The sequence below is a fragment of the Hypanus sabinus genome, chromosome 12 (assembly GCF_030144855.1).
Source record: "Hypanus sabinus isolate sHypSab1 chromosome 12, sHypSab1.hap1, whole genome shotgun sequence".
In the NCBI taxonomy this organism is placed as follows: domain Eukaryota; kingdom Metazoa; phylum Chordata; class Chondrichthyes; order Myliobatiformes; family Dasyatidae; genus Hypanus; species Hypanus sabinus.
This window is the reverse complement of record NC_082717.1, coordinates 98,752,760-98,768,160: the sequence shown is the minus strand read 5'-3', so window position 1 is coordinate 98,768,160 and position 15,401 is coordinate 98,752,760. Positions and strand designations below refer to the sequence as shown.

At 43.0% G+C, this 15,401-nt stretch overlaps 1 protein-coding gene across 1 annotated transcript; it reads left to right on the top strand.

The window, feature by feature from the left end:
- Window positions 1-8,970: 8,970 nt before the first annotated feature.
- LOC132402528 (platelet-activating factor receptor-like) lies at window positions 8,971-12,099 on the top strand. Its single transcript, XM_059985382.1, has one exon. The coding sequence runs from the start codon at window positions 9,292-9,294 to the stop codon at window positions 10,285-10,287; it is 996 nt and encodes a 331-aa protein (XP_059841365.1). The 5' UTR covers window positions 8,971-9,291; the 3' UTR covers window positions 10,288-12,099.
- The last annotated feature ends 3,302 nt before the right edge of the window (window positions 12,100-15,401 follow it).

Here is a 15,401-nt window from a genome sequence, read left to right as displayed (position 1 = left end):
AAAACGAGCCCGGCCTATCCAATCTCTGCCCAGAACTGAAGCCCTCCAATCCAGGCCACATCCTGGTGAATCCCTTCTGCATCTTCTCCAGTGCTACCACATCCTTTCTAAGGTGTGGTGGCCAGAAGCTGCACACAATGCTCCAAGTGCGCGCTAACCTATGCTTTGTAAAGTTGCAACACAATGGCCAACTCTTACATTCTTTCCCCCAACCAATCTACTACAAATCTAAAAATCCACTAAAGCAGTTTTATTAAGGTGGTAATCAGCAGTTATATACCCAGTGGCCACTTTACCAGGTATAGGAGTGTTCCTACTGAAGTGGACACCGAAGGGAAACCCAGTGTGCTCTTCTACTGCTGTTGCCCATCCACTTCAAGGTTTGACATGACCTGTATTCAGAGATGCTCTTCTGCACACCACTGTTGCCACACGAGGGTACTTGAGTTAGTGATGCCTTCTCCTCAGCTTGAACCAGTCTGGCCGTTCTGCTCTAACCTCTCTCATTATGTAGGCTGGATGATTCTTTTCGTTTCTTGCACCATTCTCTGTAAAGGAGTTTCTGAGGTGCATAAACCACTTCATCTGTTCCTAACAATCATTCCACGGTCAAAATCACTTAGATTACATTTCTTTCAAATTCTGGTGTTTGGTTTTAACGGAGCCTGTTGACTCTGTCTGCATGCCTTTATGTATTGAGTTGTTGCAATATGGTTGACTGATTACATATATATAGCAATGAAGAGTACAGGCATACCTAATAAACTGGCCACAGAGTGTGATTCCCTCTGGACTGTATTGTGGACCTACAATAGCTAAAATTCAATAGTTATTATTTTCAATCAACAAACAAAAAACTCTTCAGCAACTTCTAACAGAAACGGCTTCTTCTCTGGATTCATACTTACAATGGAATTGGAATTGAATTGGTTTATTACTGTCACATGTTCTGAGGTATAGTAAGAAGCTCAAATTGTAAACTGTTCATTCAGATCAAATCATTCCCTGTACATTGTGGTAGTACAAGGTTAGGCAATAACTGTGAGCAAAAAGGTCATACAACTACAGAGAAAGTGCTCTGCAGGTCGCGATAAGGTGCAAGATCGTAACAAGGTAGATCGTGTGGTCAAGAGTCCACCTTATTGTACCAGAAAATCATTCCATAATCTTATAACAGAGTGACCTGAGCTTGGTGGTGTGTGCTTTCAAATTTCTGTATGTTCTGCCTCATGGAAGAGGGGAGTAGAGGGAAGTAGGGTACTTGCTTTGCAGGGGCAGCAAGTATAGACAGAGTCTATGCATGATGTGTTGAACTGGGTCCACAAATCTCTGCAGGGTCGGGAACTTTGTTGGATGCTGCCACCAGACTGGAGGCACAGACCATGAAAACTAACACTTCAAAGTTCAACGCAACTTCTTGCTTTTGCTATCAGGTTCTTGAACTGACCGGAGAAACCCTGAGACTACCTCAAACCATATTTATTTTTCACTATCCCAACCTTGCACTACATAGAACATGCAACCATACAACACAGGAACAGGCCATTAGGGTCACAAAGGACATACTGAGTAGTGTCATTGGACTGAGGAAACTCACATGTTGACAGGGAAAACGTAGAAAGTTCTTACAGATGGCACAGGAATTGAACTCCAATTTCTGGAATGCCCCAAGCCACATTAACAGCCATCCTTCAATGGCCAATATACCCTAGATTGTGGTGGGGGCAGCCCACAAGTGTTACCATGCTTCTGTCTCCAACAGTTCACTCTCCCTAACTATACATCTCTGGAATGTGTGAGATCCTGAGGAATCCCACATGGTCACAGGCAGTACATACAGTGGCTATAAAAAGTATTCACTTCCCATGGAAGTTTTCACGTTTTATTATTTCACAACAAAGGTTCAAAGGTACAATTTACTGTCAGAAAAAAATGTATAGAATATACATCCTGAAATGCTTTTTCTTCACAACCATCCATGAAGACAGAGGAGTGCCCCAAAAATGAACACTGAATTACAGTGGATTTAATTTGGCTTTTTTGATACAGATCAACAGAAAATGATTCTTTTGTGACCAAGTGAAATCAGATCTCTACAGAGTGATCTAAATTACCATTGTCCACCATTGTCCCCGTGCCAAAGAAGTCTTCAGTTTCCTGCCTCAATGACTACCATCCCGTTGCACTCACATCCATCATCATCAAGTGTTTCGAGAGGCTCGTCATGAGGCACATCAAGACCCTGCTGCCCCCCTCAATAGACCCACTGCAGTTTGTGTACCACTCAACAGACCACCCTCCACCTGGCTCTCACCCACCTGGACAAAAAAGACACATATGCTCGAATGCTGTTCATAGACTTAAGTTCAGCATTCATCACAATCATCCCTCAGAAACTGATTGGAAAGCTGAGCCTACGGGGCCTGAACACCTCCCTCTGCAACTGGATCCTAGACTTCCTGACTGGGAGACCTCAGTCAGTCCAGATCAGAGGCAGCATCTCCAACACCATCACACTGAGCACGGGGGCACCCCCGGGCTGTGAGCTCAGTCCACTGCTGTTCACTCTGCTGACCCACGACTGTGCTGCAACACACAGCTCGAACCACATCATCAAGTTCACCGATGACACGACCATGGTGGGTCTCATCAGCAAGGACGACAAGTCAGCTTACAGAGAGGAGGTGCAGTGGCTAACGGACTGGTGCAGAGCCAACAATCTGTCTCTAAATGTGAACAAAACAAAAGAGATGGTTGTTGACTTCAGGAGGGCACGGAGCAACCACTCCCCGCTGAACATCGACGGCTCCTCAGTAGAGATCATAAAGAGCACCAAATTTCTTGGTGTTCACCTGGTGGAGAATCTCACCTGGTCCCTCAACACCAGCTCCATAGCAAAGAAAGCCCAGCAGCGTCTCTACTTTCTGCGAAGGCTGAGGAAAGTCCATCTCCCACCCCCATCCTCACCACATTCTACAGGGGTTGTATTGAGAGCATCCTGAGCAGCAGTATAACTGCCTGGTTCAGAAATTGCACCATCTCGGATCGCAAGACCCTGCAGCGGATAGTGAGGTCTGCTGAGAAGATCATCGGGGTCTCTCTTCTTGCCATTACAGACATTTACACTACACGCTGCATCCGCAAGGACCCCACACACCCCTCATTAAAACTCTTCTCCCTCCTGCCATCTGGGAAACGGCACCGGAGCATTCGGGCTGTCACAACCAGACTTTGTAACAGTTTCTTCCCCCAAGCTATCAGACTCCTCAATACCCAGAGTCTAGTTTGGCCACACACACGCACGCACGCACACACACACACCTGAACACCACTCCACTCCCTTCATAATTTTTGCTCATTCCTTTTTCAATTCCTGCTAAAACATTGTTTACATCTACATCATTTATGATTATATTGTAATTTTCCCTTTACTGTGCCTATTGTCTTGTTTATTAATTATTGTACTGTCTTGCACTGTTTTGTGAACTTTATGTAATCCTGTGTAGGTCTGAAGTCTAATGTAGTTTTGTGTTGTTTCATGTAGCTCCATGGTCCTGGATGAAGGTCGTTTCATTTTTACTGTGCACTGTACCAGCAGTTATGGTTGAAATGACAATAAAAGTGACTTAAACTTACTTACTCAAATTTAAACACTTAATTCCAAATATAAAGCACAAAATAATTGATTGCTTAAGTGTTCACCCCCTTTCATATGACACCCCCTTTCTAAATACCACTTCAAATACTTATCAAATATTGCTATAGAATGCGCCTCCACAAGCTCCGTATTAGCTATTCACCGTCCTCTCGGGGAAAAACTTTCTCTTCGGACCCTCTTTACATTTCTCCCTCTTTCACTTAACCCTGTGCCCCTGTGGTTTGAGATTCCCAATCCAGGATACAAAAAAATTATGTTCATCATTGCCTCCCAGCGAATTTTGTGAGCCTCTATAAACCAGTTTTTGAGTAAAAACATGCTTCCCCTTTTGTAAATAAGTCTTAAGAAATGGTGCTCATTACAAAGTTCTTTAGTGCTTAAAGCAGTGGCTCCCAACCTTTTCTATGCCCCGCACCCCTAGGAAATGTTTGATTAGTGTTCACACCCCCTACAAAAGTAATAACACATTTGAAGATGAAGAAGTCTAATGTCTAATTTTTGAACCACAAATTGAACCACATACAATATTGCGGGTGAACGAATTGAACTTAAAAAAAAAGCTTTTAACTCAGTGCATAAAATGCAAATATAAATCGAGCAATTAGATTCTAATTTATTCAGAAAAAATTGTGAACGGTAAAATCAATCCCAATTGTGAACATAAAAATTCAATGACTTCTTTGCTCCGGCTTCTCATTCATGATTTTGTTAAAACGTGGAACTTTCTTGCTGACTGCGATCCGCAGGTCTGCCTGTGGATTCAGGCGATTCCTAGATTTTGTCTTGATTGACAAAAGAGAACTGAATCCAGATTCACACAAGTATGTTGTTGCAAATGGAATGAGGACATGGAATGCTTTTCCACCAAGTCTTGGGAGCATATCCAGTGCTGCACATCAAAACTCCTCCAAAGTCTTGCTTTCAAATTGCATTTCAAGAGCTCGATTTGTCTACAAATCAGTAAGATTTTCCTTCAGCTCTTTATCATCTGACATTTTCTCCAAATTGTAGGAATATGGATTCATGATTCATTCTTCTGAAATCTTCAGGTCTCCAGCAGCAAAATATCCATCAAACGATTCTGACAGCATTTCCAAATGAGCCACAATTTCTTCACACACAGTAGGAGTTATGGATCCAGCATCATCAACCATCTCTTCTAGTGAAGGAAAATTTGAGAGACTGCCTCTTTCCATCCTTCGACGCCAAAGACGTAACTTTTCTTTGAAGGCATTCAACTTTTCACAAGCCTTCAATATGTTTATCCCTTTTCCTTGAAGAGAAACACTCAGGTCATTCATACGAGTGAAAATGTTAGCTAAGTAAGCTAGCATTTGGGTGAATTCTTGTGATTCCATTGCCCCAACCAGATCACAATCACGCTTTTTCAGAAAAACTTTGATTTCTTCCCGCAGTTCAAAGAAGCGGGTTAAAGCTTGTCCTCCTGACAACCAACGGATTTCTGAGTGGAAAAGCAAAACTGAATGCTCACTTCCCAGATGCGATGGTTCAAAGCATGCCCCCGATCCAGTTGATGATGTTCACACAAGTATCAAGGACTTTCTTCAAATTTGGAGGCAATGTTTTTGATGCCAAAGCATGCCGATGAAGAAAACAGTGGGTAACTTGCAAGTCTTTTTCATCAATGCAGAAAAGCCAGATTTATTTCCAAGCATTGCAGGTGCCCCATCAGTGCACACAGAATCAATAACTTTGATATCTAAATCATGTTTGGCAAAGAAGTCTTTCACCAGCTGCATCACATCCTTTGCAGTTGTTTGTTTTCAGATCTTTACAAAACAGTAAGTTTTCCTTCACAGCACCATCATTGACATACCTCACTAATGGGATGAGTTGACTACAACTGGAGACATCAGTTGACTCATTCAACTGAATAGAGATTTTAAAAGGGCTAGCTCTGACATCTGAGATGACTTGGTCCAAAATATCTTCACTCAAATCACTGATTTGGTTGTGAATGACATTATTTGATAGGAGCACCTGTTCAAATTTTTTTCTTGCTTCTTTGCCCAGGATAGTTGTTGCCATTTCCAGTGCACATGGCTTGATGAGATCTTACACAATTGTACGGGGCTTCTTGGATTTGGCCACTTTATATGCCACTTGGTATGAAGCAAGAAGTAGTAGTTTTTCCAACAGAAACGAAACCTAACTTTGGAAGAGTTCCTTGTGAATCAAAACGAGCTCTTTTGATTTTCAATGACCCAACATCATGTCCTTCAACATCAGCTCTGCCATGCTTGTTCTTGCTCTTGAAGCTTGGATGGCTTCAGATTTGAGTTGGAAAACACAACGCTACAAAGAATGCACTGGGGTTTTTGCAACCCATCATTTCCTGTTGTGCAAGTGAAACCAAAGCACACATAGTCATCATTCCATTTCCTTCTTTTTGACATGATGAAGGGTTAATGAAGGGTTAAGGGTAAAGGGAAAATATGAGCTAATATGAGAAAAACTCTCTAAGTCAGGGATGACCGCTTTACTCAACCAGACACACCTATAGCAAAGCATCGTGAGAAATACGCTTTCGAATACTATATTACGATATTATCTGCGGTTACGGCAAGATAAATTGTGAGGTGGAAATGCTAAAGGGACGCGACGCTCTACTGAATTTACACACCTATTTCCGATGATTACCGGAGATATGAACTCCGTCAAAGTCCTCGGTGCCAACCATGATAGCTCCTCAACAATACAAAATTATCAACGGTTCAAGGACAAAAACCCTAAGAGAAAAAAACCTTTGAAATTCAAAAACTTCTTTAATGCATTGAGACAAATACGAATGAATGACTACAGCTGCTTTTTTTTATCAAAATGCGGCTTTTTAAAATTTTATAATTGAATAATTTACCTTCCGTCTGCGGGTTTGGTTTTAACGCGAAGTCGTTCTCGATGGTTGATTCGGGGTGTATAAAGACTTTGGCATTATGAGATGATTTTTAACTCTGAGATGTAACCTTCTAGCTAACATTGATGAGACTCCTCGACTCTGAGGTGTAAATCCCAGGTAACACTGATGAGAATCCTCAACGCTGACTCGGGCAGCGGGAGACTGGAGTGAGTTGACGTCTCTCTCGACTCGGGCAGCGGGAGTCTGGAGTGAGTTGACGTCTCTCTCGACTCGGGCAGCGGGAGACTGGAGTGAGTTGACGTCTCTCTCGACTCGGGCAGCGGGAGACTGGAGTGAGTTGACGTCTCTCTCGACTCGGGCAGCGGGAGACTGGAGTGAGTTGACGTCTCTCTCGACTCGGGCAGCGGGAGACTGGAGTGTGCTTGGGACAAACGTTAGTACCACTTCTCAAGGCACACTGGCAGCTGGCTGAGTGATGACTCATGACTCGTCACTCAAGGACAAAAGCCTCTCTTTGTCGCACCCCCTGAAATTCCACCTCGCACCCCAGGTTGGGAACCCCTGGCTTAAAGGAAATGATCGATTTTAAAACGTCGACTGTACTTCCTATGGATGCTGCCAAGCCGGCATTTTGTGTATGTTATTTGATTGTTATTGAAGTTAAACAGGAATCTATTGTAAACAACAGTTTAACAGTAAACACTGAGAACACTGCAGATGCTGTGGTCAAAGCAACACGTACAAACAAGCTGGATGAACTCAGCAGGTCGGGCAGTATCCGTTGAAAGGAGCGGTCGACGTTTCGGGCCGAGACCCTTCGTCAGGACACAAGGTCTCGGCCCGAAACATTGATTGCTCCTTTCAACGGATGCTGCCAGACCTGCTGAGTTCATTCAGCTTTTTTTGTACGTGTTTAGTTTAACAGTAAAAGGCCATGCAATCAAACGAAGTGATAGGCTCTGGTGAAGATTATACGGAAGTGTGTTAACCCGGACTTGGAACAGTCGGAACACCGGTTGTATTCAAACAAGCCGTTGTGTTTTTTGTACAACCAGGGAAGTGTTACGAACGTGCCGCAACTCTGAGGGGCCGAAGGGTACAAAGTAGCCCCCTCCTTTTTGAGAATCGCAAGATCGCTATTATTTCGGGTCTGAGACCCAGGAAATGAGAGAGACACGCAGAATCCACAAGGTTTGGAACGTGTCCTGGGCCTCCGAGAGACAAAGCCACGGATAACGGCCATTATCTCTTGGAGACAGAATTGTGTATTGAGTACTGTACCATTCATTGAAGCCCCCAGACAATGGTCAGAGAGGGATTGCATCATCCCGACCTGATTGACATCTGAGACCCCGTGAGAGAGGATAAAAGAGGGTCTGGGGAACAACCCTTCAGACACACCAGGAGAAACGCTGGAAATCCCGTGACAGCGTTTACTAGCGACAGCCGGTGGGGGGCTCGTGTGCGTCCTTCCCTTGCCTGGGAATTGGCGGGCTTCCACGGAACAGCTAAAGGACCGACTACAAAAAACGGAACTCTCGAAGGATCGACATCATAAAAAGGAAAAGCTGGCAAGTTCAAAAATCTCTCTCTTGACTCCAACCAACAGCTGCAGCCTGAATGAGCTAAAGTGATTTTTATGTTTCCATCGGACAATACATTATCCCCTAGACAACGATAGAGCTTATTTCTTATTATTATTATACCCGCACTTTTAGAGTTAGTACTGACGACGTATATTATCTGTATGTTTGCATTGATATTATTTTTGTGTATTTTTATCAATAAATACTGTTAAAAATAGTACCATCAGACTTCAACAGACCTCTCTATCTTTGTTGGTAAGTGACCCAGTTACGGGGTTCGTAACAGTTATAATACAAATCATCTGGAATATACAAACAATGCCTTTACACCGAATTCAGATACTGCGATCAACGATGAATGGTTAAGAGATTTCTGCAGGAGTGGATTTAAGCACTCTTTGTACAACAAGGGCGATGGATAAAAAATGGAAGCCCTCCCGCGTGCCCCTTACATGTGATCGGATAAAAAGGAGCCTATAGGAGCTGGGAAAGGACGACGGCTTCGGACGGTTCGCTGACCAACCCCTCCAACGAGGCCCCGCTCCCGAGCTCAGAGGAGCGATCACACCGAAAGCACAGTCCTCTGGAGGCAGATGTGTTAAACCAGTGGTTCAGCGTTTCTGGCCATGCCGGAATGCGGAGAGGAGGATCCTCTGAATTCTGTGGTCATGGGTTCACCGCTCACCAGGCCCTTTCGCCCCATTCCTGGAAATGCCGGTCTCGCCATGCGTGACTTGGTTCTGACTGAAGCGTGAGAAATTTCAACCTCCCTCCCGAGGAGGAACCTGAAGGGAGGAACGAAAAGAAGCAGAGCAGTTAACGCCCTCCGAGTCCACAGCAGATTCAGTTCCTGTTGCTACGACACTTCGCACTCGGTATTAGGACTGCGAGATATTATTAACCGTCAGCTCCAGTCCTAGAAGTAACCGAGAAAACGAGACTTTCTCCATCCGGAGTGGCTAACAGAAGGAGGGAAGTTGAAAGGGTTTGAGACCGAACTCGCTTGGACACTAACAATCAAGCATTCAAGAGCAGCAGCACCTGGGAGTTGTTCAAGAAACTGCGGAGTACAAAGTAGATCAGCAGCCACCTCGCACAAGGGCAGAGAGGTGATCGCGGATTTACCACAGCTTCACTGCGCGCCTTGCCTCGGCTGAGCGGCGGCAAAGATGAACTGCACGAAAGACAACTACGATTCCTCCGCATTTACGTCCACATATTTCATTGTGATTTACAGTCTTGTCTTTATTATAGGGCTTCCGGAAAACATCGCAGCATGCTTTTATTTACTACACAACACAGCCAATAAAGGACTGACTGAAGTCAAAATCTACATGATCAATTTGACACTGGCAGACCTGATGTTCATCCTGTTTCTTCCATTCTGGGTCGATTATTACAACAACGGAAGAGACTGGAGATTATCCGACAACGCGTGCGGTTTCTTGGGGTCTCTGTTTTACATCAACACCTACAGCACTCTCTGCTTCTTGACGCTGATAAGCTTCACCCGCTACCTCGCTGTCTCACGGCCGCTGAAAACAGCTCAGTCGAAGCAGCTCGTAAGAGGTATAATTGTTACCGCTGTAATATGGACAGGAACTGTGGGTTCTTCTATAAATACTTTGATCACCAGCAGTAACCACACCAATAAAAGAAATGACAGCAAAATAAGCTGTTTCGAACATTACGAGAATAAGTCGGTGCGAAAAGGTTTATTGGCCATTCACTCGATTATGGTGCTGACTTTCGCTGTCCTCTTCGGTGTGGTGATTGCAAATTACATCCTCATCCTTCGAAAACTTTTGATTGAGAAGGTAGCGTTGAGATTGCCTCAAGGCAAGCTGAAGAAACGGGCTTCCCGAATGGTGCTGATGGTTCTAGTGATCTACATCCTTTGTTTTCTGCCATACCACTTGATCCAGCTGCCTTGGGTGTTTTTCGTTCTCGACTTCTGGAAATCCGACGATTGCAACTTCAGGAAGAGATTCAATGACCTTCACCACGTTACTCTGGGTCTGATGTGCATGAACTGCGTTCTGGATCCTATTGTTTACTGTTTCCTGACCGAAGATTTCAGGCAATACCTGAGAGAGTTGATGGGCTGCCTCAGGAATATCAGTGTTCTGAAGAACAGGCAAAAATCTCAAACCGTGCACAGTTGATCGCAGTATCCGAATTAGGTGTGAATGTATTGATTGTATATTCTCAGTGATTTGTATCATATTGTTTTGCAAGTAACGACGAGTACAAAAAACACAACGAACACCAGAGTGTACCGACCAGCTCGGGGGAAATCCGTACGAAGTATGGGTTAACACACTGTTTCATATATTTTTTTACCAGAGCCTATCACTTCGTTTGATCCCATGGCTTTTTACAGTTCATCTGCTGTTTACAATTGCTCTTTTTACATTCCTGTTTAACTTCAATAACAATGAATTAACATTCTAGATTTTTTTGAAACCGATAGCCTTCCTTCAAGCACGAACACTTTGTAATGCATACAGTTCATAAAACGTACTTACGAAAGGGGAAGGGGTATGATTACTCAAAAGCGTTTTGTAGAGGCTCACAAAATTCGGTAGGAGGAACAAAGATAAACACAGGCAGATTTTGTTTAATCTGGATTGGGGAATCTCGAACCATAGGGGCACGGAGTTAAGGTGAAAGAGGGGGAAATGTAAAGCGGGTCTGAGGAGAAAGTTTTTTTCCCGAGAGGACGGTGAATAGCGAATACGGAGCTCGTGGAGGCGCATTCCATAGAATATTTGTCTGGAACTTAGATAGGGAAATAGTCGCGGTAAACGGGCCTAATACAGACTAGTCAGGCATTGTAGCTGGCACAGGTGAAGTTGTCCAAAGGATCTGTTTCGCTGCCGTGTATTATATGAAACACAGCAGGATTACAGTCTGGTGAGTGTGACGACAATGGTAGGGAAGTTATTGGAAAACCTCTGATCTTCTGCAATGGAAAGGCAGGAACTGAGCAGAGATAGACAGCATGGAGAGGAGAAAATCGGCAGATGCTGTTTGGATATACAGCACGGTCCTGTTGTGTAGGGGGTACAGTTTCCAAGTGTATCAGTCAGTTGGTCTCAGTCAGTAGCAGTTGGGAATTTCTGTGTCTTTGAGCTATGGACGCAGTATAGTCCACCCTTTTTTGATTTCCATTAACCCATGCCCATGGCAAACAGAACTAATGAGGAGAGCCATCTTACCCCAATGGAGTAGGATGATCATTCCAATAGTAAAGGAAAAGATCCACCCAGTGGCTTTTCCCCAGGAGCTCCAGATTCCACTCACTTTCGAAAGATGTACTGGTTGATAAGTTAACTGGCCTGTGTAAATTCTCTCCAGTAACAAGCCTCACCCTGTTCTGACCCGGAAATAATTCCTCAATGGTTCTACATCCTAGATTTCCCTCCTCAGCAGCATTGTGGGACCCCCTGCCCCAAGGGACTGCAACTGGTCAAGAGGACAGCCCATCACCATTTTTTCTTAGGCAATAATGTTGGTCACGAATAATATTTATCAAACCTCTTCAGTTTTCACACAGATTAAAAGAACACAATGCTCCAAACTATACGGGATGAATATGTCTCATAATGAATGGGAAAAATTGTTAAAGCTTGCAATTTTCACAAGATTGGCAGAACATTTCGTCACAGACTTATTGCTGTTTAATGAAGAGCTGTGTGGCTCCAATTAAATATATCAATCGTTGTGAGTTATTTCAGGGTCAGGCACATTGCCTTATGAAGGCAAAAGATATAGAACTTTCGGCTCTTTCTTGTGTAATTTTTCCGGAGTTCCAGTAAATTAAAAGTTGGAAATTGCTGGCCAGCACTCTGACTATGTATGTGAGATATTACAATTACATTTTCTAAATATTTCTGACACTAATGAATTGTGACAAAATTTATTAATAATATTTTGATGTAAATGATAGCAGTGTTATTTTTCTGCTCTTCAGGCTGAAAATAAATGTGGTGGGATTTATTTTAGTCTGCTAGTTTGAATCTTCTATTGTCATTATTATTGGTAATAATTGCCTTCAGTCTATCTTACCTTCTTTATGTTCAGTGTCCACTTCATTAGACCATAAGATATAGGAGCAGAAGCGGGCCATTCGGCCCATCGAATCTGCTTCACCATTCAATCATGGGCTGATACACTTCATCCAGTCATCCCCACTCCCCTGCTTTCACCCCATATCCTTTGACACCCTCTTGTTCCTAATAAAATGGCCACTGGGTGTATCTTCATGACGTTCTGCTGCTATAGCCCATCTACTTCAAGGTTTGACGTGATGTGCATTCAGAGATGCTCCTGCACACCACCGTTATTACGCATCGTTATCTTAGTTACTGTCACCTTCCTGTCAGCTTGAACCAGCCGTACCATTCTCTGTAAACTCTGCAAACTGTTGTGCATGAAAACCCCAGAAGATCTACAGTTTCTGAGATCCTCAAACCATTGGTGCCACGGTTGAAGTCACTTGGATCACATTTCTTCCCCATTCTGATGTTTGGTCTGAACAACAACTGAACCTCTTGACCATGTATGCATGCCTTTATGCGTTGAGTTGCTGCCACATGATTGGCTGAATAAATATTTGCATTAATGAGCAAGTGTACTGATGCAGCTAATAAAACGACCACAGGATTTATTTCATGTCCTTGCCTTGCAACATTTCTTGTAGAATTCTGTATCTTGCTTGGCTGATTGTGTCTGTATCACTTCTCTGCTTGGCAGGTTATTTCCTTTGGTTCCTTCGCTGCTCAATCCTGTTCTGGTAAAGTTAATAACCTCAAAGTGTCACTTTGAAACTTCTTTTTTTAAAGGGTTCAAATGGAAAATAGTCTTGTTCGTCTCGCTGTGGATTGTAAGCTATCCCAGAGCCCTCTCAAAATTAAGACATCACTCAATACTTAAACTCATACCCATTGACGGTGCTTTCTTACAAGCTCACTGCTGAATGCATGCTACTGTTATCATGAAAAGCTGTTTGCACCAACAGGAATCAATATCCCGAGAGCCATTACAGTTCTTAAAAATGGCCAGCAGCTTCCAGAGGGAGCATGGGTTTATAGAATTGGGAAAATGTTCTTCAAGTTCACCTGAGGTAGGACGGAATACAGAATAGCTAATAAGATCACAAGTCACAGGAGTAAAATTCGGCCATTGGACTCATCGAGACTGCTCCACCATTCATCTGCCTTCTAACCGTATACTTTCATTCCCTGACTAACTAAGAAACTATCAACCTCTGCCTTAAATACAGGCTGGTGAACTGGCCTCTACAACTACCAACGAACCGCACAGATTCACCACCTGCTGGCTCAGGAGATTCATCTTCATTTCTGTTTTAAGTAGATGTCCCTCTACTTTGAGACCGTATCTTTTGATCCTAGACTCCCTCCCCAAAGGATACATCTTCTTCACATCCACTCTATCTCGACCTTTCAACATTTGATAATTTCAGTGAGATCCCGCACCCTTCATTCTTCTAAAATTCCAGCGAGTACAGGCCCAGACTGGGCAGAGGTCATGGTCGGATGGAAGGTGAGGGGCAGAAAATTCTGCCGATACAAGTGACTTTGAAGAGAGAGAGTGCAGAAAGCAATGAAGGAGAATTGCATGAACAAGAGCAGGAGGAAGCTTAATGGCTGGTCAAATTCATGATATCCCACCAACCCACTTGCACCTCAACAACCAGCAACCACTATTAATCATTCTTGATCGTACATTTGCCTCTTCTCACCTTCACGCATCTCCGCTTGTGTCATGCATAGTTTGCTAGCTCTTAGACCCACCAACCCCTTAGCTTCTGAATTGCTGAGTGGAAGGTCGACGTCCACAGATGAACTTTTAACCATTGTTTTGGCCAAAAAGATCAACCCACTCATTCCCCTCAACACTTCTATGTGCAGGGACCCATAAGAAGCTGACATGAGCACCAATACTTTAAATGTGAAATAAAGTTTGAAGAACTTCCAGCAGTAAATCTGGTCTACTGCTGGAATGCCTTGTTTTATGACTACTTAAAACTGAAGAAGAAGCTGAACAAATTATAACTTTGCAAGGACAGTATTCCTCCATCCACTGTAAGCCTGAAATGACGACAACCAGCTCTGCAATATATGCTGATAAGTGGTTTGTAAGACGTTTCTTTATTGTTACCTGTAGTTCAGGTACGTAAACAGCCACACTGATATTTTCTGTTAAATTATCTTTTCATCCATCCATACAAAATACCACAATAATTTTCCTTAACATATTGATGAACCAACAGACTCTCAGGAATATTTCAATCCTTGAACTTCATTAAATCATGGAACCTGAAATCAACTAAAGACATTGGGAAAAAAACACGGTAGGGTTACCAAGAAAACTACAGTGGGCCATATTGCATAATCGAGCAAACCCACCATATTCTTAGTGTGAAAGAACACAGCTACCCAAAACTAAAAACATTCTTCTTGTGATGTCCCAACAGTCTTCCAACACACTTATAACAGGGTGATCATTTCTCTGGCCCTCAATTTAATCCAGTATGTTAACATCAACTTCAAACTCCACAACAGTAAGGGTAATTGTCCCAGTTCAACCAGTAAATCCAAAACAGGAGACAACCTTACTGCACACAACACAGTCTTAAAGCTTGTATCACATCCAAACATTTTAAAGGTAAAACTGAAGCTGATCCATAAGGCACACAACCACAATCAAATACAGATCTAATTAAACAAATATGATTGGTCAACAGCACTCCAGGAATACACATGTAGACACCTTAGGGATATTTAGTGTCCCTTTACATTTTTCAATTATCTTACTGATATGATGCTTCCATGTCAGCTTATTATCCAGCCACATGCCCAGAAACCTTACCAATGACACTTCTTCCAGAGTCTGACTACCTAACTTAAAATGAAGTGCAGGTCAATTGATCCTCTTTGTAAAACATACAACTTGTGTTTCAGCTACAGAAAGCTTAAAACCCCTCAGTTCAACCTTATTAACCACTAATTGCATCCTACGTACAGTTTAATTGAAATTTCTACCTCTGATCCCTAAAGCACCATCATCTGCCAAAAGTGATTTACCAACCCCAGTATCTATCTCGGAGAAAATATCATTGATCATAATATTAAATAACAGAGGACTACAAATACTGCCTTGTGGATTCCCATTCTCCATCTCATAGAAGCTCGAATGTACCTTACCTACCCTTATCTGAAGACTGTCCCAATAAAAAACCTAAAGAATTATA

What these genes read in the sequence shown, in the direction of transcription:
- LOC132402528 (XM_059985382.1), top strand. Translation starts at nt 9,292, where the DNA reads ATGAACTGCACGAAAGACAACTACGATTCCTCCGCATTTACGTCCACA.